The sequence below is a fragment of the Emys orbicularis genome, chromosome 10 (assembly GCF_028017835.1).
Source record: "Emys orbicularis isolate rEmyOrb1 chromosome 10, rEmyOrb1.hap1, whole genome shotgun sequence".
NCBI classification, from domain to species: Eukaryota; Metazoa; Chordata; order Testudines; family Emydidae; genus Emys; species Emys orbicularis.
The window spans coordinates 42495652-42522279 of record NC_088692.1 but is presented as its reverse complement, the minus strand read 5'-3'; the positions used below and the strand labels follow the sequence as shown (position 1 = coordinate 42522279).

Genomic DNA, 26628 nt, shown 5'->3' with positions numbered 1-26628 from the left:
ATGGAAACCATCTCCCCACATGTGAGCATCTCACTAATCAAATCTCTCTCATCTCTGCTGGTAAGTGCATCCTCCCCTATTCAAATGGACTTCCATCCCAGAATATAGATCCACAGCCCAGGAAGATTAATGGAAAGATTCCCTTTGACCTCAGTGGCAGTTGGAGCAAGCCCCAGAAAACCAGCCATGGTGCCTCTACTAAAGATAGTTTAATAAAGGCATATAAAGGCAAGGGGCTTCCTCCAGAGCAATATTTGTCTCAGCCTGAGACAAAGAACTGCTTGCTTTGCCCTCGAGTTCCTGTATCGTCAAGATATTTGGACTCTCTATGCATCAGTTTCCTGTCTTGAAAATAGAGATCACAAACCTATTATAAGGGGAACCATGGAAGAATTGAGATAGAATGTATTTCTGTCACTAATATTCTCTATATGGAACCCCATACCTCTTGATCTCAAAGCATGAGCTTAAAGCCAACATGTTGGGGATTGAACCAGGGACCTCCAGAACTAAAAGCATAAATGGTTAGAGTTGGAGCTAAGGCTATGTAGCTGGAGGCTGTAACAGATTCTCATCCCAAAGGCAGTCAGAAGATTTTATAAATTCTTGATGAGACAAGCTTTACAATCACTTTACCCACTACTAAAGTGCAGCCATCTCTGGGGTGAAACATAGCAGCTGTTTAACAGCACAGAGCAACAGTACATAGCAATTTAGGCCAAGACATGAAGGATAATAACTTTCCAGCTGAAGTGCACAGGGAATTAGGTAAGCACAGTGCAATCCCTAAGAGGGAATTTAACCAGGATGCTGGGCACCAATTCTGGAAGTTTCCCTGAGTTTTTAACATCCACAGCAGGAGGGACCTGGAGTCGATATCTCCCTGGCTTTCAGAGATTTTTAAGGCCAAATGGGCCCCCTGTGCTCACCTAATTCTTGATTTGAGTTAATTCTGAGCTCTCTTTCTGTCTCCAGGGGATGAAGAAGATGCCTATCGACAAGGCCGAGTGGGAAGGGTATTTTGATGAGAGTGGCCACCTGGTGAAATCTCGGGATTTTATTTCATCCAACATCCTGGACAGGGTGAGCAGGGTCTGCTCTTAAATGTGACAGTCAGCAGGGAGGGCTATGCAGGGTGGGCATCGTGTGCCCTGAGGCAGGGTCTCCAGCTGCAGCAAAGAAGCACTCAGGCTGGGCACAAAGGTGGCGTCAAAACTCCTGTATCCTCCCACAATCCTGAGGCCATACTGGTGCCAGGCTGGACCCTTCCACCAGTGTAAGCGAGAGCAGTCTGCTGCCAATGCAATGCCCCTTCCACACACCTTTTCCCCAGGCCACAGCCTCTGCAGCTGGTGCAGGGAAGAATGATGTAGGAGCAGCTACACTGGCTCTGTGCCAGCCACACTTCTCCCTAGGTGAGGAGCATCCTCCAGGGGGAGGCATGAACCTGCTCCTTCACAAGGAAGGATCTGGTGTTATTTCAGCAATGCCAAACTCCATACAGGGATTAAGAGAAGATTAAGGCTCATTTCAGGACAGCTAATCCATCTGTAGGGTTGGTGACCTCCGCTGGCCATCAGACTTTAGAAGTACCACATGCTGAGGTTGCTATGACGATTTGGAATCCAAGCATTTTTTAGAAGAAATGTCGTTGATCGTTTCAAGTTTGTGCATCACTAGACAAAAAAATCACTGTGAAAAATATTAATTTTTCACTGGCTTCCCAGTAAAACACAGGAATTCCTGGCCCACTCCAATACAGCCATTATGCTTATTTGGCTTTTGTATTTTGGAGTTTGTTTACAAATGACTCACTTTTGCCCAGTGAGAGAGAACATATTTTATCACAAAATAACCTGTTTTTTTTTAAACCAGTAAAAATAGCTTTTAATTTTCATCAAAGCAGCCATGGAAACCTGAGCTGACTCCGGACAACCTGGCACCTTTTCAGAGAACTGTGACAATGTCCTAGTTCCCCTTCGGCTTTGCCACTAGTGAGAAATCTTAGTGCTCAGCCTTAAATGCAGGTAGTTAGCTCTTGTGCTGGCTCCTGCAGACACTATCTTCCCTTGCACAACTCCACTGACCTCGGTTAACTTGCACAAAATCTGATATCTGCATATTTTGCATTTTGTTCTCCTTGTGCCTGTGCTGCAAGATTTCACCTTGTGACTCAAAAATCACCATTGCAGTGCTCTGAACTTCTGGCTATGCTGTGCCCAGAGAAGGGTTATGGCTAGGTCTGTCAAGTAATCACAGTTAACTCATGCAATTAACTCAAAAAAATTAATTGTGATTTAAAAAATTAATCGCAATTAATCACACTGTTAAATTTCAATTGGTATTCTATTTTTTTTATTAAATATTTTTGGATGTTTTTCTACATTTTCAAATATATTGATTTCTATTACAACACAGAATACAAAGAATACACTGCTCACTTTATATTATTATTTTTATTACAAATATTTGCACTGTAAAAATGATAAACAAAAGAAATAGTATTTTTAAATTCACCTCATACAAGTACTGTAGTGCGATCTCTTTATTGTGAAAGTGTAATTTACAAATGTAGATTTTTTTGTTACATAACTGCACTCAAAAACAAAACAATGTAAAACTTCAGAGCCTAGTCCTACTCAGTCCTACTTCTTTTTCAGCCAGTCGCTAAGACAAACAAGTTTGGTTACATTCACAGGAGATAATGCTGCCTGCTTCTGATTTACAATGTCACCTGAAAGTGAAAACAGGTGTTCACATGGCACTTTTGCAACCAGTGTTGCAAGGTCTTTAATGCCAGATATGCTAAATATTCGTATGCCCCTTCATGCTTCAGCCACCATTCCAGAGGACATGAGTCCATGCTAAAGATGCTCGTTAAAAAAATAATGCATTAATTAAATTTGTGACTGAACTCCTTGGGGAATAATTGTATGTCTCCTGTTCTGTTTTACCTGCATTCTGCCATATATTTCATGTTATTGTAGTCTCGGATGATGACCCAGCATATGTTGATTTTAAGAACACTTTCACAGCAGATTTGACAAACTGCAAAGAAGGTTCCAATGTGAGATTTCTAAAAATAGCTACAGCACTCAACCCAAGGTTTAAGAATCTGAAGTGCCGTCCAAAATCTGAGAGGGACAAGGTGTGGAGCATGCTTTCAGAAGAGTTAAAAGAGCAACACTCCAATGCACAGGGCCAGCTCCAGGCACCAGCGCAGCAAGCAGGTGCTTGGGGCGGCCAACGGAAAGGGGTGGCACGTCTGGTTCTTCGGCGGTAATTCGGCAGCGGGTCCCTCAGTCCCTCTCGGAGGGAAGGACCGGCCGCCGAATTGCCGCTGAAGAATGAAGCAGCGGCGGTTGAGCTGCTGCCAAAGTGCCGCCAATCGCGGCTTCTTTTTTTTTTTCTGCCGCTTGGGGCGGCAAAAACGCTGGAGCCGGCCCTGCCAATGTAGAAACTACAGAACCCAAACCACTAAAAATGAAAATCAGCCTTCTGGCATCTGACTCAGATGATGAAAATGAATATGTGTCGGTCCGCTCTGCTTTGGATCATTATCAAGCAGAACCTGTCATCAGCATGGACGCATGTCCTCTGGAATGGAGGGACATATGAATCTTTAGGGCATCTGGCACGTAAATATCTTGCGACGCCGGTTACAACAGTGCCATGTGAATGTCTATTCTCACTTTCAGGTGACATTGGAAACAAAAAGCGGGCATCATTATCTCCTGCAAATTGTAGCCAAACTTCTTTGTCTGAGCGATTGGCTGAAGTAGGACTGAGTGGATTTGTAGGCTCTAAAGTTTTACATTGTTTTATTTTTGAATGCAATTATTTTTTGTACATAATTCTACATTTTTTAAGTTCAACTTTCATGATAAAGAGATTGCACTACCATACTTGTATTAAGTGAATTGAAAAATACTATTTCTTTTATTTTTTCAGTGCAAATATTTGTAATAAAAAATAAATATAAAGTGAGCATTCTACATTTTGTATTCTGTGTTGTAATAGAAATCAATATATTTGAAAATGTAGAAAACATCCAAAAATATTTAAATAAATGGTATTCTATTATTGTTTAACAGTGCAATTAAACGGTGCAAATAATCGTGATTAATCGTTTTAATCGTGATTAATCGCAATTAATTTTTTCAATCGCTTGACAGCCCTAGTTATGGTTAGAGCCAATTGGAAAATGCCAATTATTTGTCATGGGAAATTTTAAAAATATTTGTTTTGAAATTTCCTGTGAAAATGTTTCAGTTTTGTTGATGAAAGAACTGAGAGTAAAAGCCAAGAAACTTTTGAGTTTTACAACACCATTTTCAGTAAGAACGATCAGTAACAACTTACCCAAGATTTTTGCTTGTATACCAAAGTTGTTTACCTCATTCTTCTCCCTCCCCCCCCATTAAAATTAAAAGGTTTTTTTTAAAAAAAAAATTAAAAAGTTGTTTACCTCATTCTTCTCCCTCCCCCCCCATTAAAATTAAAAGGTTTTTTTAAAAAAAAAAATTAAAAAATTAAAATTAAAATTAAAAACTCTGTTTTCATCAAAAAGCTGTTTTCCATCCAAAAAACGTTTTGACCCAAAAATGGTGACCATCTCACTTTATGGCCAAACACCAAGACATGAGGACTAAGGAAATATTCAGAGGTTTGAGGCCGCAGAACTTTCCCTGGGAAGTGGGTGCCCAACTGCCCTTTGTGCCAATAAAAGCCCCCTGTATTCACCTTGCCATCCCTTTCAGGGTCTGGATCCAGCAGTGAGATCAGAGGCATGGAAGTTTCTCACTGGCTACTACTCCTGGAGGAGTTCGCATGACGAGAGGCTGACTGTTGACAGTATGAGGAGGTATGGATCTATCTGTTTGCAGTGTCCTTCTATATCGGGCTCCAGAAGGTACACAGGTGAAGCCGGTGGTTTCACAGGCATCCCTGAAGATTTGATGATGATGATGATGATGCAGACTATGGTAGAATCTGTGAACCCCGGCCAAGGATCAAGGCCCCATTGTGCTGGGAGCTCTGCAGACAGGAAGCAAAGAAGAGAGCTCACAGTCCACATGTCAGAGAGGGCACACAGGGAGACGAGACAGACACTCCAGGGTGAATGGGTTGGGAGAAAGAGATATCACAATTGAGCAGAAACCCATCTGTCCCAGCTTGCCACTTGCCAACCCAGTGCACCCCGATGAAGGCTAAGCATCATGGGTGGGTTCCACGGAGGGATTTAACAGGGTAAGGTGGTGGCTTTGCAGATACTGATGGGCCACGCTTATGTCAGCTTTGAATGCGGTAGAACAGATTTAATTAAAACAGGTTCTTAATCTGGTGACAAAAGTCAGGACCCTCATTGTCCACAGGTACCAGCCCCAAGGGTGTGATCCCACAGCAACTGTGCTGAGCTTCTCTTTTGGTTTCTTCCCTTCCAGCCTCAGGGCTGCTCCAACTTACACTCTGTTTCCCATGGGCCTCCTATGGTCCTTGGAAAACAGACCAGCTGTAGTACCGAACATTCGAACTATGTCCCTGAGCCACCCGCTATGCTATGGCCTGGCACAGCCCCTATGCCAGCTTTGCACTGGCTGAGGAGGGAATGTTCTGAGAGCCCTTTCTGTCCCCTTGAAGCTGAGTGGTATAGAATGGCCTTAGCATAAATGAGATGTAGATTCTAACTGTTTTAATAACAGGCTCAGTGGCTCCATTGCAGTTGCATGGTGGATTTTGCACCTTTCCATGCACTCAGGACCATTACTTTGTAGAGGTCAGACATGGACTGGATGGAAACAGGTGCAGCAACTGTGCCTCAGTGGGAATGTGAACATATCTGAGGTCAAGCCTTAGGGGTCAGATCCTGCAGCAGTCTGTCCCTGAAATCCCTACTGACATCACAAGTTGCTCCCCAGATGACCTCCAGCTGTCAGCTGCTTTGCATCTCAGTTTGTTTCCAGAATCCTCTGGTCATTAGCACTTGCCTTGGAAGAAACCAGAGGGAAAAGCCTAAATGTGCAAGCAGAGCGTAGGGCTAAAGTGTTGCTATTGCTCCATGGAACTGCAGGTGAGCTCTGCCAAGGGAAATGAGGGTGGGGAGGGAGTTATTACCCATGGCAGAAGAATAACAATAAATGAGTGGAAGAGACACCTGGATTTCCACGCTGTGACTGGGTCAGCAATAGCAGGGAGCAAACCCAGGACCTCTGCTGCATGTGTGACCAGCCACGAGTGGGGTGGACAGAGTGCCACTCTGAAAGGGTGGGGGCAGTTACCATTGAAGATGGCTCCCCAGCAGGAGGTGTGATTAGAAGAAGGTGGGGAGGGGCTAATGGCTTGTCTTCCTATGGTGACCCGGTTTTGGGTCTAACACCCCTGCATGCTGCAGTTACCTTTAGAATTTCTATTTTGAAACATTTTCTGGAGCCTTCCCTTTTCCCTGCCAAACTGTAACTGCTACATGGAGAACCCTGGCCTTCCACCCAGGTTACTAGGGTGCACGCCAGAGCACCTAAGAACTTCACAGTGACGGCTGGGAGAGAGTCCAGCAGCCACTTTGTTATCAGTGTAATAGTAAATATTTATATAGTGCTATCACCCCTTTGTATTGGGTGCTGTACAAATGTAGAAGAGAGACAGTTCCTGACCTGCAGTCTACAATCTAAAAGACTGACTTTCAGGACACTATTCTGCTAGATACCAGCTGAGCATAAGGCCCCAGATCTTCCTGCTCCTAAAACACAGCCTTTTAGCTCTTGAGCTAATGGAGAATCTCTATCAGTTGTTAGCAGTATAGGACTTAGGATGTGTAAACTATGCATTCTGTTCTCCTCTTGTGGTGGCTAGGTCAGCTGGAGATTGATGAGCCTGCCACAGCAGTGTCTAGAAGAGACAGCTCTTTTAGCTCAGGATTTAGGGCTCATATATTAAGATCCAGAGGTCCCGCATTCCATCTCCACTGCCAATGACCCACACAAGGCTGTCAGCATTACCAATGTGAAGTTGGACAGGTTTGCAGAGGGTAGTGGTGCGCATGCACATGCCAGTTCATTGCAATATTAGCTAGACAACCAAAATTAAAATCTTGGTAAAATTATTCATTTTTTGCAACCTAGTTGCAAAACTGGGGACAATTTCTAAATAAAACAGATCAACTGCCTCTTTCCTACCCCCCTGATTTCCTTCATTTACTGTGAATCTTCATTCACCAGGTTCTGATGGTGCAAAACTCTTACCAATCCCTTATGACGTTATGCTCAATTCTTGCAGCGTGTTCTCAATAGCTACCTCCCGCATTCTTTCAGGAAAAGTTACGAGGCCTTGTGCAATATGTATGACAAGATCCAACCGTTACTGGAGACAGAGCACAGGGACTTCATGCAGGTCTGCAGCTTCATCAGTAAGTTGTCACAGGGGTTGAATTGGGTGTTTCCAGGGGTAGAGGAGCTGGGGGGGAACAGATAGATGAATCAATGTGATTTGCCAGGTCGCTAGCCCCTTGTCACATGGATCTCCCTAAGCTCCAGTGATCACCCTTCACTGGAGATTCTGACTCAAATGGCTCAAGTACTGTGATCTGTTTGCCTTTCAGAAGTCTAACACCTGTAGTTTGATTTCATTCCTCGGCGTGTGATCATTTTCCATCTCATCTGTTAAGCAGTATTGGACGTAACTTTATCTGGAGGCAGACCTCCAGGTGCAGTCAGGAATATTATTGTTATGATTCACTAGGTATCACTGTTCTTTCTGTATCATTAATGATTTGGACCACCGCCCTGACACTGTTCGAGGGGGCACTGTACTCAGGGCCGGCTCCAGGCACCAGGCAACCAAGCTGGTGCTTGGGGCGGCACCTGGAGGGGGGCGGCGCGGCGCTCGGGCCGCCGGGGAGAGCGGGGCCACAGCCGGGCTCGCCGCCCTCCCCCCGGCGCTCTGTCCGCCCTCCCCCCCGCGCCCTCCCCCCGGCTGCCGGGGGGAGAGCGGCGATCCCCGCCGGGGCTCGCCGCCCTCCCCCCCCCCCCCGCGCCCTGCCCCCGGCCGCCGGGGCTCGCCACCCTCGCCCCGGGGCTCCAGCCGCCCTCCCCCCGGCGGGAGAGCGGAGCCCCCGCCGGGGCTCGCCGCCCTCCCCCCCCGCACCCTGCCCCCGGCCGCCGGGGGGAGAGCGGAGCCCCCGCCGGGGCTCGCCACCCTCGCCCCGGGGCTCCAGCCGCCCTCCCCCCGGCGGGAGAGCGGAGCCCCCGCCAGGGCTCGCCGCCCTCCCCCCCCCCCCGCGCCCTGCCCCTGGCCGCCGGGGCTCGCCACCCTCGCCCCGGGGCTCCAGCCGCCCTCCCCCCGGCGGGAGAGCGGAGCCCCCGCCAGGGCTCGCCGCCCTCCCCCCCCGCGCCCTGCCCCCGGCCGCCGGGGGGAGAGCGGAGCCCCCGCCGGGGGAAGAGCGGAGCCCCCGCCGGGGCTCGCCACCCTCGCCCCGGGGCTCCAGCCGCCCTCCCCCCGGCGGGAGAGCGGAGCCCCCGCCGGGGCTCGCCGCCCTCCCCCCCCGCGCCCTGCCCCCGGCCGCCGGGGGGAGAGCGGAGCCCCTGCCGGGGCTCGCCACCCTCCCCCCCCGCACCCTGCCCCCTCCCCCCGGCGGGAGAGCGGAGCCCCCACCGGGGCTCGCCGCCCTCCCCCCCCGCACCCTGTCCCCGGCCGCCGGGGGGAGAGCGGAGCCCCCGCCGGGGGGAGAGCGGAGCCCCCGCCGGGGCTCGCCGCCCTCCCCCCCCGCACCCTGCCCCCGGCCGCCGGGGGGAGAGCGGAGCCCCCGCCGGGGGGAGAGCGGAGCCCCCGCCGGGGCTCGCCACCCTCGCCCCGGGGCTCCAGCCGCTGCCCCCCCGGGCTCCGCGCCCCCCCCCCCACGGGGGGGGGGGGGCGCCGGAGGCTTTTTTGCCTGGGGCGGCAAAAAAGCCAGAGCCGGCCCTGACTGTACTGCCAGAAGCACTGCCTTTCAAATGAGATGTAAAACCAAGGTCCTGATCACTGCTAGTCATTGCTATTGGGAAGAGCAGGAGTGTTAACCCTGGTGTCCTGGCCAAATTCCAACTCAAGTAATTACATCGCTGCTTACCTAAACTCCCGCCCTGCAGTTCCACTTTGTGGCATTCTTCTAGTCCTGAACTGCAGTATTTGATTTCTTGAGCTAATGAATTCCACATCTTTGCCTGGAGCCATGAGCATTTCAGAGATGGGTCAAGTGACCCAGTAAAGAAAGATACTAGATAGAGATGTAGTAAGAGAGAGACTAGGAGTCTGGAAATCCCCTCGGGGTCAATTGCTTGTGGATGAAAGGAACTACAAAAGTGATTAGCATTATTATATTCAGATTCTCATTTAGTCTTCTCCCAGTTGTACAACAAAAGGAATATTAAACGATACTGCAAACTTAATGTTACACTGATTTGTAACTTGCATAAATCAACCAGCTGAGACAGGAAGGAGCCTTAGCACTGAGGTAGGACTGGGTGGATACTTTAGAAGCAATTGATTCTCCATCCTGGTGGAGAGCCTTAGAAAAATCAGAGTCATAGAAATGCATTGGAAGGAACAATGAGAGGTCATCTAGTGCAGCCCCCTACACTGAGGCAGGACCAAGTAAACCTAGACCATCCCCAGATTTTTGTCCAACCTGTTCTTAAAACCTCCAATGACAGGGATTCCACAACCTCCCTTAGAAGCCTGTTCCAGAGCTTAACTCCCCTTACAGTTAGAAAGGTTTTCCTAATATCTAACCTAAATCTTCCTTGCTGCAGATTAAGCCCATTGCTCTTGTCATGGAGAACAATTGATCCCCATTCTCTTTACAACAACCCTTAACATCTTTGCACGCTGTTATTAGGTCCTCCTCAGCCTTCTTTTCTCAAGACTAAACATGACCAGGGTTTTTTTAAACCTTTCCTCAGAAGTCAGGTTTTCAAAACCTTTTATCATTTTTGTTGCTCTCCTGTGGACTCTTGCCAGTTTATTCACAACTTTCCTAAAGTTTGGTGAGCTGAGGCTTCACCAGTGCTGAGCAGATCGGGACAGTTACCTCCCGTGTCTTATATACAACACTCCTGTTAATACACCCCAGAATGATATGAGCCTTTTTCACAAGTGCATCACACTATTGACTCACATTCCATTTGTGATTCACTATAACCCCCAGACCCTTTTCAGCAGTACTAAAACCTAGACAATTATTCCCCTTGTATAGTTATGCATTTGATTTTTCCTTCCTAAGTGAAGTAGTTTGCACTTGTCTTTATTGAATTTCACCTTGTTTATTTCAGACCAATAATCTAATTTGTCAAGGTAGTTTTGAATTCTAATCCTTCCTCCATGGTACTTACAACCTCTCCCAGCTTTGCGTCATCTGCAGATTTTATAAGCATACTTTCTGTGACGGGTTGGGTCACAGAAACCCCCTTGGGACTGCCACCTGATGTGCTGGGACTACCTCTGAGCCCATTTTCCCTGCCAGCTTCGGACTTCAGTACCCTGTCTTGTTGAGCCAGACACGCTAGCCTGCTGCAAACACAGAGCCACGTCTGAACCACGTCTCCCCAAAGCTGCAGGCTTAACTGAAAACAGCTTAAGAAGTGCTCCCATCTCTAGCACCCAGATACCCAGTTCCCAATGGGATCCAAACCCCAAATAAATCCATTTTACTCTGTATAAAGCTTATACAGGGTAAACTCATAAATTGTCCACCCTCTATAACACTGATAGAGAGATATGCACAGCTGTTTGCTCCCCCAGGTATTAATACTTGCTCTGGTTTAATTAATAAGCAAAACGTGATTTTATTAAATATAAAAAGTAGGATTTAAGTGGTTCCAAGTAATAACAGACAGAACAAAGTAAATCACCAATAAAAATAAAACAAAAACACGTACGTCTAAGCCTAATACAGTAGGAAACTAAATGCAGGTAAATCTCACCCTCAGAGATGTTCCAATAAACTTCTTTCACAGACTAGACTCCTTCCTAGTCTGGGTTCAGCAATCACTCACACCCCCGTAGTTACTGTTTTTTGTTCCAGTTTCTTTCAGGCATCTCTTTGGGGTGGAGAGGCTATCTTCTGAGCCAGCTGAAGACAAAATTGAGGGGTTTCTAGGGCCTTATATAGTCTTTCTCTGTGTAACATCACAGCCGCAAGATGGGGTCTCTAGCCACCTGGGCAAGTCACATTTCTATGAATGATTCAGCTTTTTGCAGGCTGACGCCATTGTTTACATGTTAAAGAAGTATGGGCTGAATAAATGGACTGTAAGGTGGATAGAAAGCTGGCTAGATCGTCGGGCTCAACGGGTAGTGATCAATGGCTCCATGTCTAGTTGGCAGCCGGTTTCAAGCGGAGTGCCCCAAGGGTCGGTCCTGGGGCCAGTTTTGTTTAATATCTTTATTAATGATCTGGAGGATGGTGTGGACTGCACTCTCAGCAAGTTTGCAGATGACACTAAACTGGGAGGTGTGGTAGATACGCTGGAGGGTAGGGATCAGATACAGAGGGACCTAGACAAATTGGAGGATTGGGCCAAAAGAAACCTGATGAGGTTCAACAAGGACAAGTGCAGAGTCCTGCACTTAGGATGGAAGAATCCTATGCACTGCTACAGACTAGGGACCGAATGGCTAGGTAGCAGTTCTGCAGAAAAGGACCTAGGGGTCACAGTGGACGAGAAGCTGGATATGAGTCAACAGTGTGCTCTTGTTGCCAAGAAGGCTAATGGCATTTTGGGCTGTATAAGTAGGGGCATTGCCAGCAGATCGAGGGACGTGATCGTTCCCCTTTATGCGACATTGGTGAGGCCTCATCTGGAGTACTGTGTCCAGTTTTGGGGCCCACACTACAAGAAGGATGCGGAAATATTGGAAAGAGTCCAGCGGAGGGCAACAAAAATTATTAGGGGTCTGGAGCACATGACTTATGAGGAGAGGCTGAGGGAACTGGGATTGTTTAGTCTCCAGAAGAGAAGAATGAGAGGGGATTTGATAGCTGCTTTCAACTACCTGAGGGGGGGTTCCAAAGAGGATGGAGCTCGGCTGTTCTCAGTGGTGGCAGATGACAGAACAAGGAGCAATGGTCTCAAGTTGCAGTGGGGGAGGTCTAGGTTGGATATTAGGAAACACTATTTCACTAGGAGGGTGGTGAAGCACTGGAATGCTTTACCTAGGGAGGTCGTGGAATCTCCTTCCTTGGAGGTTTTTAAGGCCCGGCTTGACAAAGCCCTGGCTGGGATGATTTAGTTGGGAATTGGTCCTGCTTTGAGCAGGGGGTTGGACTAGATGACCTCCTGAGGTCCCTTCCAACCCTGATATTCTATGATTCTATGTTAGTTTGAACATTCCCAGGAAAGCTCAGATGTGGATTGCCATCTCCCAAAGTCCATTGTTAGTTAAGTATTCCCAATTACTTGAATAGCCCCTTCACACTATGTTGACCAAATCTGCCTTATGTGCTTCCTACAGCAAACACTTTAAATACAAGCATACAGCCAATGCTCATAACTTCAGATATAAAAATGATACATGCATACAAATAGTATGAATATATTCAGTAGATCATAACCTTTGCAAAGATATGTTACATGGTATATCTAGCATAAAACATATTTCAGTTATGTCATATTTATACTCATAAGCATATTTCTATAAAGCGTTATGGGGTGCAACGTCACACTCTCCACTCCATAATCCAAGTCATTAATGAACATATTGAATAATATCAAACCCAGGACTGTGGGACTCCACTAGATACGCCCTCCCAATTCAACAGCAAAGCATTGAGAACTGTCATGCATTCAGCAGAATGTGTTTTTATCACCTTGACTCCAACTGAGTGTAAAAGAAATCACATTTTGCCTCTATGTAAACAGATACGCACTTAAATAGTGGATACCAACAATTGTCTCCTCCAAGTTCAGTCGTGGTTCCAGTGCAGCTCCCTTGTTCAACTTGGCTCAGAGAAAGTTGTGTTTCCCAACATTCCAAGGTCCTACTTTGCCACTCCCCCTGGGCCACTTGCACCCAATCAGAAAGACCCACAGCCAGTAATTCTGGATGCAGAACACTGATTTAAAGTAACACACATTATCTGCCATTTGGTGAGTTATTAGCAGCTGTAGAAGTGTAGTTTAGCAGCAGCTGGTGCTGCCACATCCAGGTACTTGACCAATGTATTCTTCCCTCAGCAGTACATTTTGAGATTTGGATTTCACCTAGCAAAGAGTTTGCCTATTTGAGCAGAATTTCTCTTCTCTTTATTTCTTGCTACTAAGGGGTTATAAGCCCACAGAGGTACACGCAGTACCGCAGCCTACTGAAATCCAACATTCACATTGAAGATGTAGCACTGCCAGCATGCTGGGACTGATTGTGGACCTAGAATACCCTGCCACCTATCAGCAGCTTTGAGATTCTGAGCTCAGAGCCCTTTCATACTGCTCACCTCACCACAGCTGTTTTACCACAACATCCATTCTGTCTATCATAGGCATTTCTAATATACCCATCCCCGGGGTCTCTGCACAGGCCAGTCACATACAGTAAGAGCATTGCAGGGGCCAGATTCTGCACTGTATTAATTTTCCACTCAGTGCAGTATGGAGGGGGAGCTGGTTATGGCTCGCTTATTCTCTGCACAATCCTGGCGCAGGATAAAGCACTCCAGGCTAGCATTAGTCTTTCGAGGACTGTCAGCCAGCTGATGATAGCCAGAGCATAATGTGATCTGGACACATCCCCTCTCCTTCCCTCCCTGAGCATGCCCCTGTCTGCCTTTGATATGCCCTCTGAACCAGAGCCAGAAGGAGAGGGTGGACCAGAAGCCAACTATGCCAGCTGTATGCCCACTGTAGACTCCCTCCAGCCAAGGAAATCCTCGGCAGTGGAGATTGGGCCAGATCCCACACCCAGATCAGTGGAAAGGGAACAGAGCCAGGCAAAGAACCTGTCTCAGTATATCCAGTCATAATATCACATGCATTTCTTTGGATAGTTCTGCAGCTAGCAAACAAGTAGGAAATAAGGAATCTGTAAGCTCCCCTTCACCTCAGGAGGGCTGCAAGATCTGAGCCAGCGATGCAGTCTGCTCCGGGCTTCTGCCTCCATAAGGGAAACATGGCTGTTTCTCCCACAACAGACTCTGACCTGCAGAGACTGTACCTCCGAGACGCACAAGGCTACGCCATAGTGGACAAGAAACAGCTGGAGAAGATCCTTCTGCTAAGTTACGTATGCAACACGGAGGCTGGTGAGTGCTGGGGCAGCGGCACACCTGGGCATCGGCAAAGGATTCTTATCATGTCTCTGAGGCTTACAGTGATCATACGTCCCGTTTTGGCTGGGACAGTCCCTTTTTTAAGCCCTGTCCCGGCCATCCCAACTTTTTTTCCAAAAGGTGGGCATTTGTCCTGTTTCCTCTTGCTGACATGATCAGTTGGCAAGAGCAAAATGGTCAAATGCCCTCTTTTGTCACAAAAGTGGGGTACGGTGCTGAGGGGGCAAGTGGAGATATCAGCCCCCTGCAGGGGGGAGGCAGGGCTGGGGGGAGGAAGCAGGTTCCAGAATTCCAGCATGTGTGGCCCCCCCGTAGGGTTCCAGCAACAGGCAACAGCCTCCTGCGGGGACTGCGCTCCCCCCCCCCGTCAGGGTTCCAGGGATGGACATGGCATGGGGGAGGAGGGGGGCAGGGTTCCAGCAACTGGCAATAGCATGGGGGGGCCTCTGGTGAGCTGCTGGGGGTGTCCCATTTTCTCTTTGGGAAATATGGTCACCCTACTGAAGCTCATTTCTGAAAGAGGGATGTGCAGGTGCTTTCCACTGAGCGAGATGGCAGGACAGGCGAGGGGTATGCAGAATGGCAGGGGGAAAACCACATGTAGAAGAATAGGAGGTGGTGATTGGGCCAGGGAAATCATGGGCAGTGGGGTGACTGGGACACAGTGAGGGATCATGGGAAGTGGGGTGACTAGGGGGCTGGGTGGTAGTGAAAGGGACATGTTTGTATCACTTTCAGGTTTCCTATTCAAGTATGGCCAAAATCCCTCCTCTCCCAAACCAAATGGTGACATGCCAACCATGCCACAGAATGCACTCCTGGAACATGCCCAGACACCACAGTGATGGGCACATTACAAGGACCTGGTAAAACAGAACACAGTTAAACCCTCCCCCAACCCTGCCTGTGCGGTCCCTGCCCCCCAGTGACCAACTAAGCTCCCACAATCTGCGTTCTGTGCAAGGGCAAATCCCCCAGGGTGTTAGGGAACTGTGCATTGTGCACTCATGCAGACTGTCTCACAAAGAGGCCAAGGCTCACGTGGGTCACTGGAACTGAATTCCCCTGTCCCCACTAGTGGTGACCCCTCCCAGTCAGAGTTGCGACCCAGGGGTGGAGGGGAGGGGCTAGCAATGGCACTGCCCAAGCTATGGATAAACAAAGGACTTTGATCTCCACTACTGCCCATGTGACTCTTCCACAGGGCAGTGAGCCCCTGGGTTAGACCCTGTGACCTGCACCCCATGCCTGTACTTCATTCCTCTTTGATCTGTTCATTTCTGGAATTTGTTGCCCCTCCCTCACTTAAGAGGGTGGGGACTTTCATTGTCTTGGTGAGCTCCGTCCACAAATCCCTGTTATCAAGTGGGAGGAGAGCTTCCATGAGCATATTAACCTAATCCCCAGGGACATGCTGTTTCGTAGCATGTTTCTGGACTGCTGCAGTAGTTTGTTTGCACATATGTCTATCTGTACGCGTGGGGGTGTGTCTGTGTGTTCTCTCTCCTGGCAGAGTACCAGCAGGGGTTCCACGAGATGCTCCTGCTATTCCAGTTGCTGGTGGAGAAGGAACATGAGGTCTACTGGCTGTTTCAATTCTTCCTCCAGAAAACAGTAGGTCAGAGGGTTTGTAGGGCCCTGGCTTTGTGCCCTCACTGAGCCATCCAGTTGACCAGCCTGCAGCAACGCTTCCTGGAGGCAATCTGCCTGACCTGACCATCCACACCCAGCTGTGGCAGACACCCCAGAGAGAAGAGGGCCAGTCTGCCCCCTCCTGGTTTGCAAGTCCACCCTCTCATCCCCAGTGATAAGTCACCCAACTCAACTTTTCCTCCCAGCCACCCTGCGCCACCCCCTGTATGACAAATGGCGTGACTTGACCCATGTCCCACCTACCAAGCCACGCTGAGCCAGCCCTGCAGGAGATGCCCAGGCTGCTGGTGGAAAGCTGGATAGTTGGGGAGGTAGTTGCAACATCAGAAGACCTTGAACAGCAATTTGGCAAAACATCCCCATCATTCAGAATGAAGGGTGGGAGGGAATCAACTGTTTCCTAGCTCCTACTAACCCAATAGGCCAAACTTACCAGAACTGAAGCAAAGAGGCTCCTGGGTTTTGTAGATTGGCACCTTGTTGGATAAAGCCAGCCCAGGAAAGCTGCAAACAAATATCCAGTAAGACGCTGTCCTCACCATGACTTCCCACCATGCTTCTCAGGGCATTGCACCTCTCCAAGTTGGCAAGCCAAAGGCGGCGCCCCCTGGCTGTCTCAGAAAGACAGACCACCTTGGACACCACGCAAGCCAGGTGTCTATGAGCACCATGCAAGCAGAGGTTATATCTAATGTATGTTTAACTCTAGACATAATAGTGCATGCTTACAGAAACAGAGAAACATAAGCAACAGTGTGCACGGAGTTTGTGTTTAATGACTGGTCCGCCAGAGGGTAACATCCTACTGCTGCTACCAGCTACTGGGAGTGTACCTTTTGCTTAAGCAGTAGCAATCTATACTACAATTCAGGAGGTCCCAGGTTGAAACTGAGTTGGTGACTCATGCAGGGGCTTGTTTCACATAGATCTTGGTAGTGTAAACCCTGGCCAGATCCATTCCTGGGGTAAGGCCAATGGAATTATGGGAAGGATGAATTTGGCTTCATGGATTTAACAGGAGGTTGTAGCCAAGCTGGGCCATCTGTTCTCTTCCTGTCCTCCAAGCCTTCCTGAATTGTCTCTTCCAGGAGCACAGTTGTGTCGTGAACATTGGGGTCGGGAAAAATCTGATAATGCTGAAAGCCGTGATTGCATTTATGGATCCCATCTTTGCAAAGCACTTGGGTAAGTCCTACTACTCTCCTTCTCTACCCAGAGAACCACAAAGCAAATGCTACTGGAGCTCAGGTGGTGTAATTTCCAGGCGTTGGAAGCAAAACAAAGGAACCGTTTGCACAGGTTTCGCCTAGTTCTGCCACATCTCATGTGCATGGAGGCTGAGGCCCTGAGCAGAGGTCCCATATCCTGGATTTCCTGGCATTGGAGCAGGAATCTCAACCCTCCCCATCCTCTTTTCCTGTCTTTCTCTACCACAATCTTGTGAATTTCACAAGGATGGGTAGAGGGAGTGGTCCTCTTGCATTTCATAGAATCACCGAGCTGTGGGGATGGAAGGAACCATGCAAAGTCATCAAGTCCAGCCCCCTGTGCTGTGGCAGGACCAAGTAAACCAAGACCATCCCTGACAGGAATTTCTCTTTTAAGGCTCCTTTCCTGCACTGAGCTGTCCTTTCCTCAGACTAGAAAGGCCAGACCTGGCTTCCTCTACTGATGTCACCTTGGTGGAAAATCCAAGCTCTTCCTTCCCCTCCAGGTCCTACACTCTATCTCCATGCCACTTCCAGGGACATTACATGGGTTTAACTAGAAGGCTTGAGAATGACTGGGGTTGCCAATACATCCCAGTTTCCATGGGACAGTTCCAATATTGACTCACGTTCTACATGTCATGGGGATGGGTCGTCAGAGTCTTGGCATCTTTTGGGGCCTGTGTAACATCCTCTTGTTATGACATAGCATGGAGTTGCCATGACAATGCCTTGACGTTGCACAGCAATGTAACAGCATCCCATTCTGTGACAATGTCACTACATGCTGATGCTGCATTGCCTGATGACAATGAGAGCTGGCAACATGGTGATGCAATGTCGAGGCGTTGCAACAGGATGTTTGCTCTGGAGAACCAACTTTTAAAGGTGGCAACCCAACATGTAGTGCAGCAAACAAAACAACTGAGAAGAGTGCCCTAGTGTGAGACTCTCTGACTTATACCTGCACAAGCTGGATGGTAAGGTGTGTCTCAGTCCCTGACCTGAGTTTGCTTTTCTCATCCTCCAGAAGGGAAGAGCAGAGTTGTGCAGTCACTGTTCCCCTGGTTTTGCCTCTTCTTCCAGCAAGTCTTCAAATCCTTTGATGATGTCTGGAGACTGTGGGAGGTGAGAGCTTTCTGCCATTCTCTGGCTTTCCTGGCGCCTAGAGGCATGATGGATACCTGGCATTTGTGACTTTCCTTTCTCCCTACAGAGGGCAAAGATTCTCAGCCAGAGAAGCTGCCTGAGTGACTTGCCAGAGTGGATGTGACTCCAGGGTAATGAACTAATCACCCCTTGCATCATTTCTGTGATTGAGGACTGATGACATGGCCCACTCCAAAGTGGGACTGGAAACTAAGGCTGGTCACAAATGTTCCCTCTAAATTGTTTTTAGATGGATTTTTTTTTTTTTGACAGAAAAAAAATCTTCATGAGAAGTGGCTGCTTTCCTTGGGAAATTTTGATTATTTTTGTTTGTTTGTTATTCTTGAAAAACCAATCTCCTGAAAGCTGAAATATGTCATAGATTCCAAGGCCAGAATGGACCATTGCAATAATCCAGACTGACCTCCACCCAGAGAGCTTCCCCAAAACAATTCCTAGAGCAGTTTGATTTGGTAATACTGTCCTAGTGTCTCATGGGAGTTGTAGTTCTATTGCCTCTTGTACCCATTCTTCTCTAGGACCTCTATGGGTCTACATCTCTCATAATGCACCATCCAGGGATTCCCATTATGCACTACTTTTCCTCTTCAAGAGGGGAGGCTGTGATGCATCATGGGAGATGAAGTCTGCCTAGGAAGCCTGGCCTATAGAAACTGTGGACTTTGACTTTGGAGTCCTGGGTTCTATTTTAGGCTTTTTCACTAGCCTGCTTGGTGACCTTGGGTAAATCACAGCCCCGCCCTGTGCCCCAGTTTCCCCATCTTTAAAATGGGGTAAGGATATTGCCCTCATTTGTAAAGCACTTTGAGACATGCTGATGAAAAGCACTTAGATAAGATCTAGGAATGATGATGGTGATTTTTGAGACTGGGAGAATGAGGCAGCTCAATTACAGCTTCCATGAGGCATCGGCAGCAGCATTTCCAAATTGAAATATTTTGGGTTTTGGTTGAAAAGATTCAGTTTTTGCCCGCGATCAGATCCGCAATCCGCTAGCTGACTTTTACCTGTATTTGCATCCACACCCACAGCAGCAAGCTGTCTCACAAGGGCTAGCGATGGGAGGGAGGGGCGGGGGGGGGCAAGGTCTTGCAGGGAAGAGGCAGCGCGATGGTGGTGACTGGGGATAAGGAGTAGTGTGGGGGTGGGGTCTTGAGGAGAAGGGTAGGGTTGCTAGGCATCTGGTTTTCAACCGGAACGCCCGGTCAAAAAGGGACCCTGGTGGCTCTGGTCAGCACTGCTGACCAGGCCACTAAAAGTCCGGTCGGCGGCACAGCGGGGCTAAGGCAGGCTCCCTGCCTGCCCGGCGCCGCGCTGCTCCCGGAAGTGACTGGCATTTCCCTGTGGCCCCTAGGTGCAGGTGTAATCAGGGAAGCTCTGTGCGCTGCCCCAGGGAACTGTGGCCAATGGGAGCTGGGGGGGGCAGTGCCTGCGGGCGCGGACAGTGCACACCGGGTAGAGCCGCCTGGCCACCCCTGCACCTAAGAGCCAGACATGCCTGCTGCTTCTGGGAGCAGCGAGGAGCCAGGGCAGGCAGGGAGCCTGCCTTAGCCCTGCTGTACCACTGACCAGGAGCTGCCTCAGGTAAACGTCGCCTGGCTGGAGCCTGCACCCCGAATCCCCTACCCCAGGTTGGAACCCCCTCCTGCACCCTAACTCCTTCCCAGACCCCATACCCCCACCTGCACCCCAACCCCCATTCCCAGGTCAGAACACCCTCCTGCACCCAAATACCCTCCCAGTAGCCCGCACCCCAACCACCTGCCCCAGCCATGAGCCCCCTCCTGCACCCAAACTCCCTCCCAGATACCCTAACCCCCTGCTCCAGCCCTGAGCCCCCTCTTGGAGCCTGCACCCCACAGGGTGGGGGAGAGTGAGTGATGGAGGGAGGGGGGCTGGAGGAAAGGGGGCCGGGCCCTCAGAGAAGGGGCAGGGTAGGGGCGGGGCCTTGGGGAAGGGGCGGGGAAGGGGCATGGCAAGGAAGTTCGTTTTTGTGAAATTAGAAAGTTAGCAACCCTAAGAAGGGGCGGTGCAGAGGGGGTGGCTGTGGGGAAGGGGTGGCACATCATGTGCTGCTCCCCAGGGGCTCGTGAGCGATGGCACACGGCAGCAGCAGTGGGTGTTGCATCACAGCGGGGTGGAGGGGTGGGGCCCCACCGGGGCCCCACCCACTCCAATCCCCGTGGCCGTGGGCGGGCCCTGCGGCCCAGGAGCGCGGCCAGAGCTGCCGGGCTGGGCCATGGTGGGGATGCTGGTGCTACCTGAGGAGCCCAAGCTGCTGGACAGGAAGTGTCGCAGCGAGCGGGTGCTGGGCAATCCTGACTCCAACCTGCCGCTCAGCCCCAGGCACTGGCTGCTGCCGCCGGCCTGAGCATGCCACGCCCCACAGGCTGCCTGAGTCGGACGCCGCGGGCTAGGCACCACTGGTGAGTAGAGCCCTGCACGGTTGTATTTGCATCCATTCCACTATCTGCGAAGATGAAGTGAATGTCTGCAGATTTGCAGGGCTGTACAGAGAGGTTCAGATATTTCGAGTGAGCCTCTGAATCTGTGAGACTTTCTTGTGGTTTGCCCACTGGCAGTCTTCCCTCATGTAATTCCCCTCAGCTTGAAAGATGACAACATCTAGTGCTCTTCATCAATAGCTCTTAAAGCTGCTCACAAATGAGGCAAGGATCATTACCTTAAATGGGGAAACTGAGGCACAGAGACTTGTCCAAGTCTCACCACAGGTTAGCCAGGGTTAGTATCCAGATCTCCTGAGTTCTAGCCCAGTGCTCTACACACTGGACAATGCTGCCTCATTGAAATCAGTAACTGCTGATTTACACCAGCTGAGAATTTGCCTACCGCCTTTACCCCAGTAGCTATCCAAAGCCCTGTGTGTGTCTCCAAGTTCCAAGGCTAAGGGAGGATTGCTGCAGCAACAGGATTCTTGCTCCACCAAACCAAACCACTCACTTAGTGTTCTCATTTCCCGGCCCTCTCCCCGGTGGTTTTCATATCTCAATTGGTATTTGCACAGAGCTCTCTCTCCATGCTCGCCCTTCCTGCTGAGGTCTCAGGGCTGTGCCATGGAAGGGGAAATTCTGTCTGGGATGGGGAGGATGGTGTCTGAACACCCTGTGCAGACAATGCTGGAAGTGAGATTATTTGGCCAAGTGAGTCTCCAAAAAGATATCAAAAGCTACTTTGCCCTTGAGCAAAACCTAGAATCAGTTCACCCAGCAGCAAATGCAGCTCAGACCAAGTGGATGAATTCATTGAAAGATGAACGACCAATATTGGTATATGGTTAATTTGCACTTGCTTAATATAGTGGAGTCTGTATGGATCCAGCAAGTCAGGGGGCTCTGTGCTGTTGCAGGTGCCATGTTTTGGCTGAGATGTCAAGCCAAGGGCCTAGGCACTTGTTTTTGATAAAGAGCCCCTACTACGTATTTTGCAAGAGGAGTATCATTAGCTCCAGTGTTGTCGGCCAAGATCAGGGCCCTATTTTGCTAGGCGCTGTACATATAGCAGGAGACGGTACCTACCCCCTAAGAACATATCCTCTAAATTGATCCCTGCTTTACACTCAGGTGGGAAGCTGAGGTCAAAGAGGATAAGGGAATCTGTGGCAGAGGTGGGAATTGAAGCCAGCTCTTCTCAGTTGCATTCATGTGCCTAAACCACAAGCCCAACCCTCCCTAAAATTGCTCCTGTAATTTCATGTGCAGCAACTGTTTCTCCATTTCCCCTATTTATTTGTGTAGTGTTGCTGCATGCTCTGAAATAGCTGCCTTGTTCCACCACACAGGTGGTTGCATTTGAATGGCAGATGACTCAGTGATCTCAAAGATATAGTCTATGAAAAGCTTTGGGATCCTCCAGCATAAAAGGTGCTATAGGCTGTTAGTTCCTCATGTTTGGTTCCTGAAACAAAAGGTTCAGATTCCGCTGGGTTTGGGTGGAGCATGGGAATCACCTCTGATGTTTTTCACTGATTCTGGCCCATGGTCTGTTTCTTCCAAGGTATTCCTGATGGGGATGCCCTGCAGAAATTTCCAAGTGATCGTGGCCTACACTATGCTGCAGAGTGTCAGAGACCAAATCCTCCGCGAAAATATGGGTGGAGATGACATTTTAATGGTGAGCCAGCCAGCAGGGAGCTTGGTGTGTAACACAGCTCCCCGCCCCCCAGGAAATCAATAGATGAGGGGGGAATGGGATGCACTGCATCACCCCTCTAGGAGAGGGGTTCAATTCCAGCCCTTCTCAATAGCAATAGAGGGTTGTTGCCTTCAGGCTGCTGTTTGGTGCCCTGAGTGAGATAAGTTGATGGGTCTCAGGCCAGGTCCCAGTGGACAGCTAGCTACATCACCTGACATACCTTTCTGCTTGGTATGGATCGGCCCCTGTACAAGGGTTTGCCGGGGCTCGACCCTCTCCGGGGTGGCGGGGAGCCACACCGGCTCACTACACACTGGTGCTTGGGTACTTCGTCCGGCTGCAGGGTCTCCCTCGGCAGCCCTTGCAGTCCTGGAAGACACAGTAAGCCCGACCCTGGCTCAGGGCGGGGCACCAATGCTACGTCAGGGGCTCAGGCCCTCAGTCAGGGCTGAGCAACTAGCAGGAGTATTTAGCCCAGGCCCTAGGTCCAGGCGGGGCAGCAAACACTGAGTCAGAAGCTCAGACCATCAGTCAGGGCTGAGCAGCAAGCAAGAGTGTTTAGCCCAGGCCCTAGGTCAGGGCGGGGCAACAAACGCTGAGTCAGGAGCTCAGGCCCTCAGTCAGGGCTGAGCAACAATAGTAGGCCCAAGCCTCAAAAGGCCTGGGAGAGGGGGAGACTGCCACCCACGGGTTGGGTGGCAGGGGGGATGCAGGCCCTCCCACTCCACTGCGTCCCAGCCCGGGGCCCTAGCAGCAGCAGAAGACCCGCTGCTGTCAGTGGGGATCCTGGCCGCAACACACTGACATAGGCTTTGGCAGTGCTGCAGCCAGACAGGGGTCAGCTGCCCCCGGGCTACTTCCACACTCCCCCTCGGGGCCTACCTGGGTCCTGGTGTCGGCCTCTGGGGGATCCAGGATCATAGGTTCGTCAGGGCAGGGATTGATCGACAGGTCCGGCAGCTCCTCCGGATAGCGGGCGCAGGGCAGGCCCGGCCAGTCCTGGCGGCCGCCTTGGGCCGCGGGGTCTTCCCAGCCACGAGCTAGGCTGGAGACATCTGGTCTCTCCGGCGGCTGGGGCCTGACTGAGCTGTGAGGGCGAGCTTTTATACTTCTGGGTCGCCGCCTGACCCTCTGAGGGGCGGGCTCAGAGCTCCCTAGCTCCGCACACTCCGGCCTCTGGATGGGCTCTTCCCCCTCCGGGGCGGCGGGGAGCCACATCGCCTCACTACAGCCCCCTTGTTGGCAGAGGCCAAACAATGAATGTGATTGAAAGGACACACTCACTCGCTGAGGTGGGCCTCCCCGCTCAGGGATAGGACATATTGGTAGGGAACACTGAGGGAAGCATGCACTTCCACAGCATGAGCTCTGCCTGTCCTGGTTGCCATTCTCCAAAGTAGTCAAGTGGCACTTTTCTCAAATGTGAGTTCAGTGTTTTTAGTGGACATGAGCCCAAATATGAACTCAGAATCCTAAACCCCCTGAGCTTTGGGGATATTCAAACCAGGAGCCAGATCCAAAGTCTACAACTTGGTCCTTTCCTGATATGCAGAACTTGAAGGAAGCTTGGCATCAGATCTGATTCCTAGCCTGACCTTTGTGAAGAGGTCCCATTTCAATTTTTCAAGCTATAATCTCTGAGAATGGATGGGGAAGGACAAAGGGGCAATTTTCATGTCAAAAAAGGGAATTAAGAATCTAGATCCCTGGTTCCTTCCTAATGCAGCAAATTAATTCTTCAAGAGGACTTATGAGGAAAGATTTATTATAGGCAGAGCTAGTAGTGCTGCCTGGAGTTAAAGTTCTCCAACACTTTCTTTTATATGGCCATGTTTACACTTGCTCATACGTTTGCCAAACTGTAACTATTCTGGCTGAAATTTCCCATGCTAGGTGTCAGCCTCAGGCTGATTATTTTTGGAAAGTTTCAGCAAAAGCAATTCAGACATTTCTGATAACAAGATTAGGGAAAGATACGTTGTTTTGCCCATGTTAAAAATTCTCACAACCATTTTTTGAAGCTCTCCCCTCCTCTCCCCTCCTGCTTTGGGACTAGGACTTGAAATCTGGTGGGGGAGGGGGGAGGGGAGCTCCTACTAAAAGAGGCAGGGGTCCTGTGGAAAAGATAGTATGTGATCATATAATTAAAGACTGTATCATAATACATACACGCAAGGGGAGCCCAATTAAGGGTGCCCAGAAACCTTAATTCTGGCCCATCCTAATGTTTGAGTTCTTGACTTTGCAGTCTTCGTGGTCTTTTAATGTAGGTTTGCATGTGTAATATAGGATAGGTTCCCTGAAGGAAGTGTGGGGGAGGGACAGGAGTGATGGCTGTGTTCAGTATTTAAAGATTTGAAATACCAATAAAGGAAAAGGCTTGTTTGGATGATCAAAAGAGGAATAAATAGGAGTAATCATCAGATAAAAGCCAGCAATGGAAAACATCAGAGCGACTCTCCTGACAGTTAGATCTGTGAGGCTGTGGAGTAGCCTCCTATGGGAAATAGTAGGTATTCCAACACCTAATAGCTCTTTCCTGCCTCTCATTTCTAAGATTCCCTGATATAACCTTTTCATGATTGCCACTTCTCTTGACCCTCCTCTAGTTTTGCATTTGGCACCCCTAAAATTTACAGATGGTCTAAAAGATGAAGTGGTTCAGTTCAGCACCCATGAACATGGATGGTTGTCTAAACCTCCTCCAGACTGTCCTGAACTCATTGTCTCTCCAAGCATCTTCAGTGACCGGCATGTCCTGTTGAATGTGCATTACTTTTTATTAATATTACAGTAGGACCACTAGAGATTGGGGTCCTGTTGTGCTAGGCACAATAAGAGACACTCCCTGCCCAACAATCTAAACAGGCAAGGGCCAGGAGGTGAAACAGAGGGACAGGGACTTGCCCAAGGTCACCCCACAGTCAATGGCAGAGCCCCAGGTTTTTCATACAAAAATGCTGAGTTTTCTAAACTGAAACATTTGCACGAAAGGGCCAGTTTCCACTGGACATTCGGTGGGAAGGTTTCTCAGGTCCAGGATGGGATTTCTGGTCAAAACCACAGGGAGCAAATGACCCACTTCAGACCAATCAATAGCCTAGTGATCAGAGCACTCACTTGGGACACTTACGGTCACATTCCTGCTCCCAATACAGCAGAGCAGGGACTGAAACTGCAGTCTGTCACATCCCAGGGGAATAGCCCCTGGACTATTCTGGGGTGGGGCTCTGTCTCTCTGGTTCATCCTGATGCGGGATGAGATTTTTTTTTTAATTTCAAAATTTTTCACAGGACAGGAAAACTGTTTCCTACTCAGCTCTACTCCTTAGGCCTTAGCCTCCATGGGACCAGGTCACCTCTCCCCATCGTAGAATGCGCCAAAGATCTGCAGGGCAGAGTGGAGAGGAGACTGCTGTATATCGTATCAGAGCAGAATCTCTCAGGAGATTCCCAAACCCTGTCAGGGATGATCTAGGTTTACCTGGTCCTGTCTTAATGCAGGGGGTTGGACTAGATGTCCCCTCAAGGTCCCTTTCAGCACTGCATTCTATGATTGTAATACCTGGTGGGAAGTAGAAGGAGGGGATGAAATAAAGAATGGGAAACGTGAGAATAAAAAAGTGAAGCAAATGTCAAAAATGCATAGTGTTCAGACTTGGATGAAGATACAGGTAGCTCCTGGGAGCTGAGTCACCCAGTCCTAGCTACCACATCAGATACCCCCTGCCCTGGTTAGAACATTCAGCAGGCAGGAGAGCCAGGTTTTGAGTAGTGGCAGGGTTGGGGGGTGATGGTGCCAGCTTCGGTGATACCTATTGGCTTGAAAAGGCACTCCACATACAGCTAACGGCCACTGGGGGAGCAGCCTCCTGCCCCCTATTTGCTCCACCCTGGTTGGTGGTGTCTCTGGTCTCCTTTCCTCCTGTAGGTCTGCGGGAACATCATAGACCTGGATGCAGATGAGCTGATCTCCAAAGCCTGCTCCATGTACAAACTGCTCATGGAACACAAGGACAAGGTAACGGACAGAGGCTTGTGCTGCCGGAATGGGAGGGCTGGGAGAATCATCTCATCAGTGTCTCACCCAGCCCCTTTTCTCCACAGGTCCCAGATGAGCTGAAGGAGTTCTTCCTTCAGGGAGATCCATAG

The 26628-nt window shown here is 49.6% G+C and overlaps 1 protein-coding gene across 1 annotated transcript; it reads left to right on the top strand.

The window, feature by feature from the left end:
• TBC1D21 (TBC1 domain family member 21) lies at window positions 1-26628 on the top strand. Its single transcript, XM_065412812.1, has 11 exons — window positions 1-60; window positions 976-1083; window positions 4761-4864; window positions 7308-7402; window positions 14156-14266; window positions 15807-15907; window positions 17035-17131; window positions 18185-18282; window positions 22339-22455; window positions 26408-26497; window positions 26584-26628. The coding sequence occupies exons 1-11, from the start codon at window positions 1-3 to the stop codon at window positions 26626-26628; spliced, it is 1026 nt and encodes a 341-aa protein (XP_065268884.1).

Bases quoted from the DNA above. Each gene is read 5' to 3' on its own strand.
- TBC1D21 (XM_065412812.1), top strand. From the start codon at position 1: ATGGAAACCATCTCCCCACATGTGAGCATCTCACTAATCAAATCTCTC. The intron at 4,865-7,307 runs GTATGGATCTAT...GCATTCTTTCAG, and splicing joins ACTGTTGACAGTATGAGGAG to GAAAAGTTACGAGGCCTTGT. The intron at 15,908-17,034 runs GTAGGTCAGAGG...TGTCTCTTCCAG, and splicing joins AATTCTTCCTCCAGAAAACA to GAGCACAGTTGTGTCGTGAA.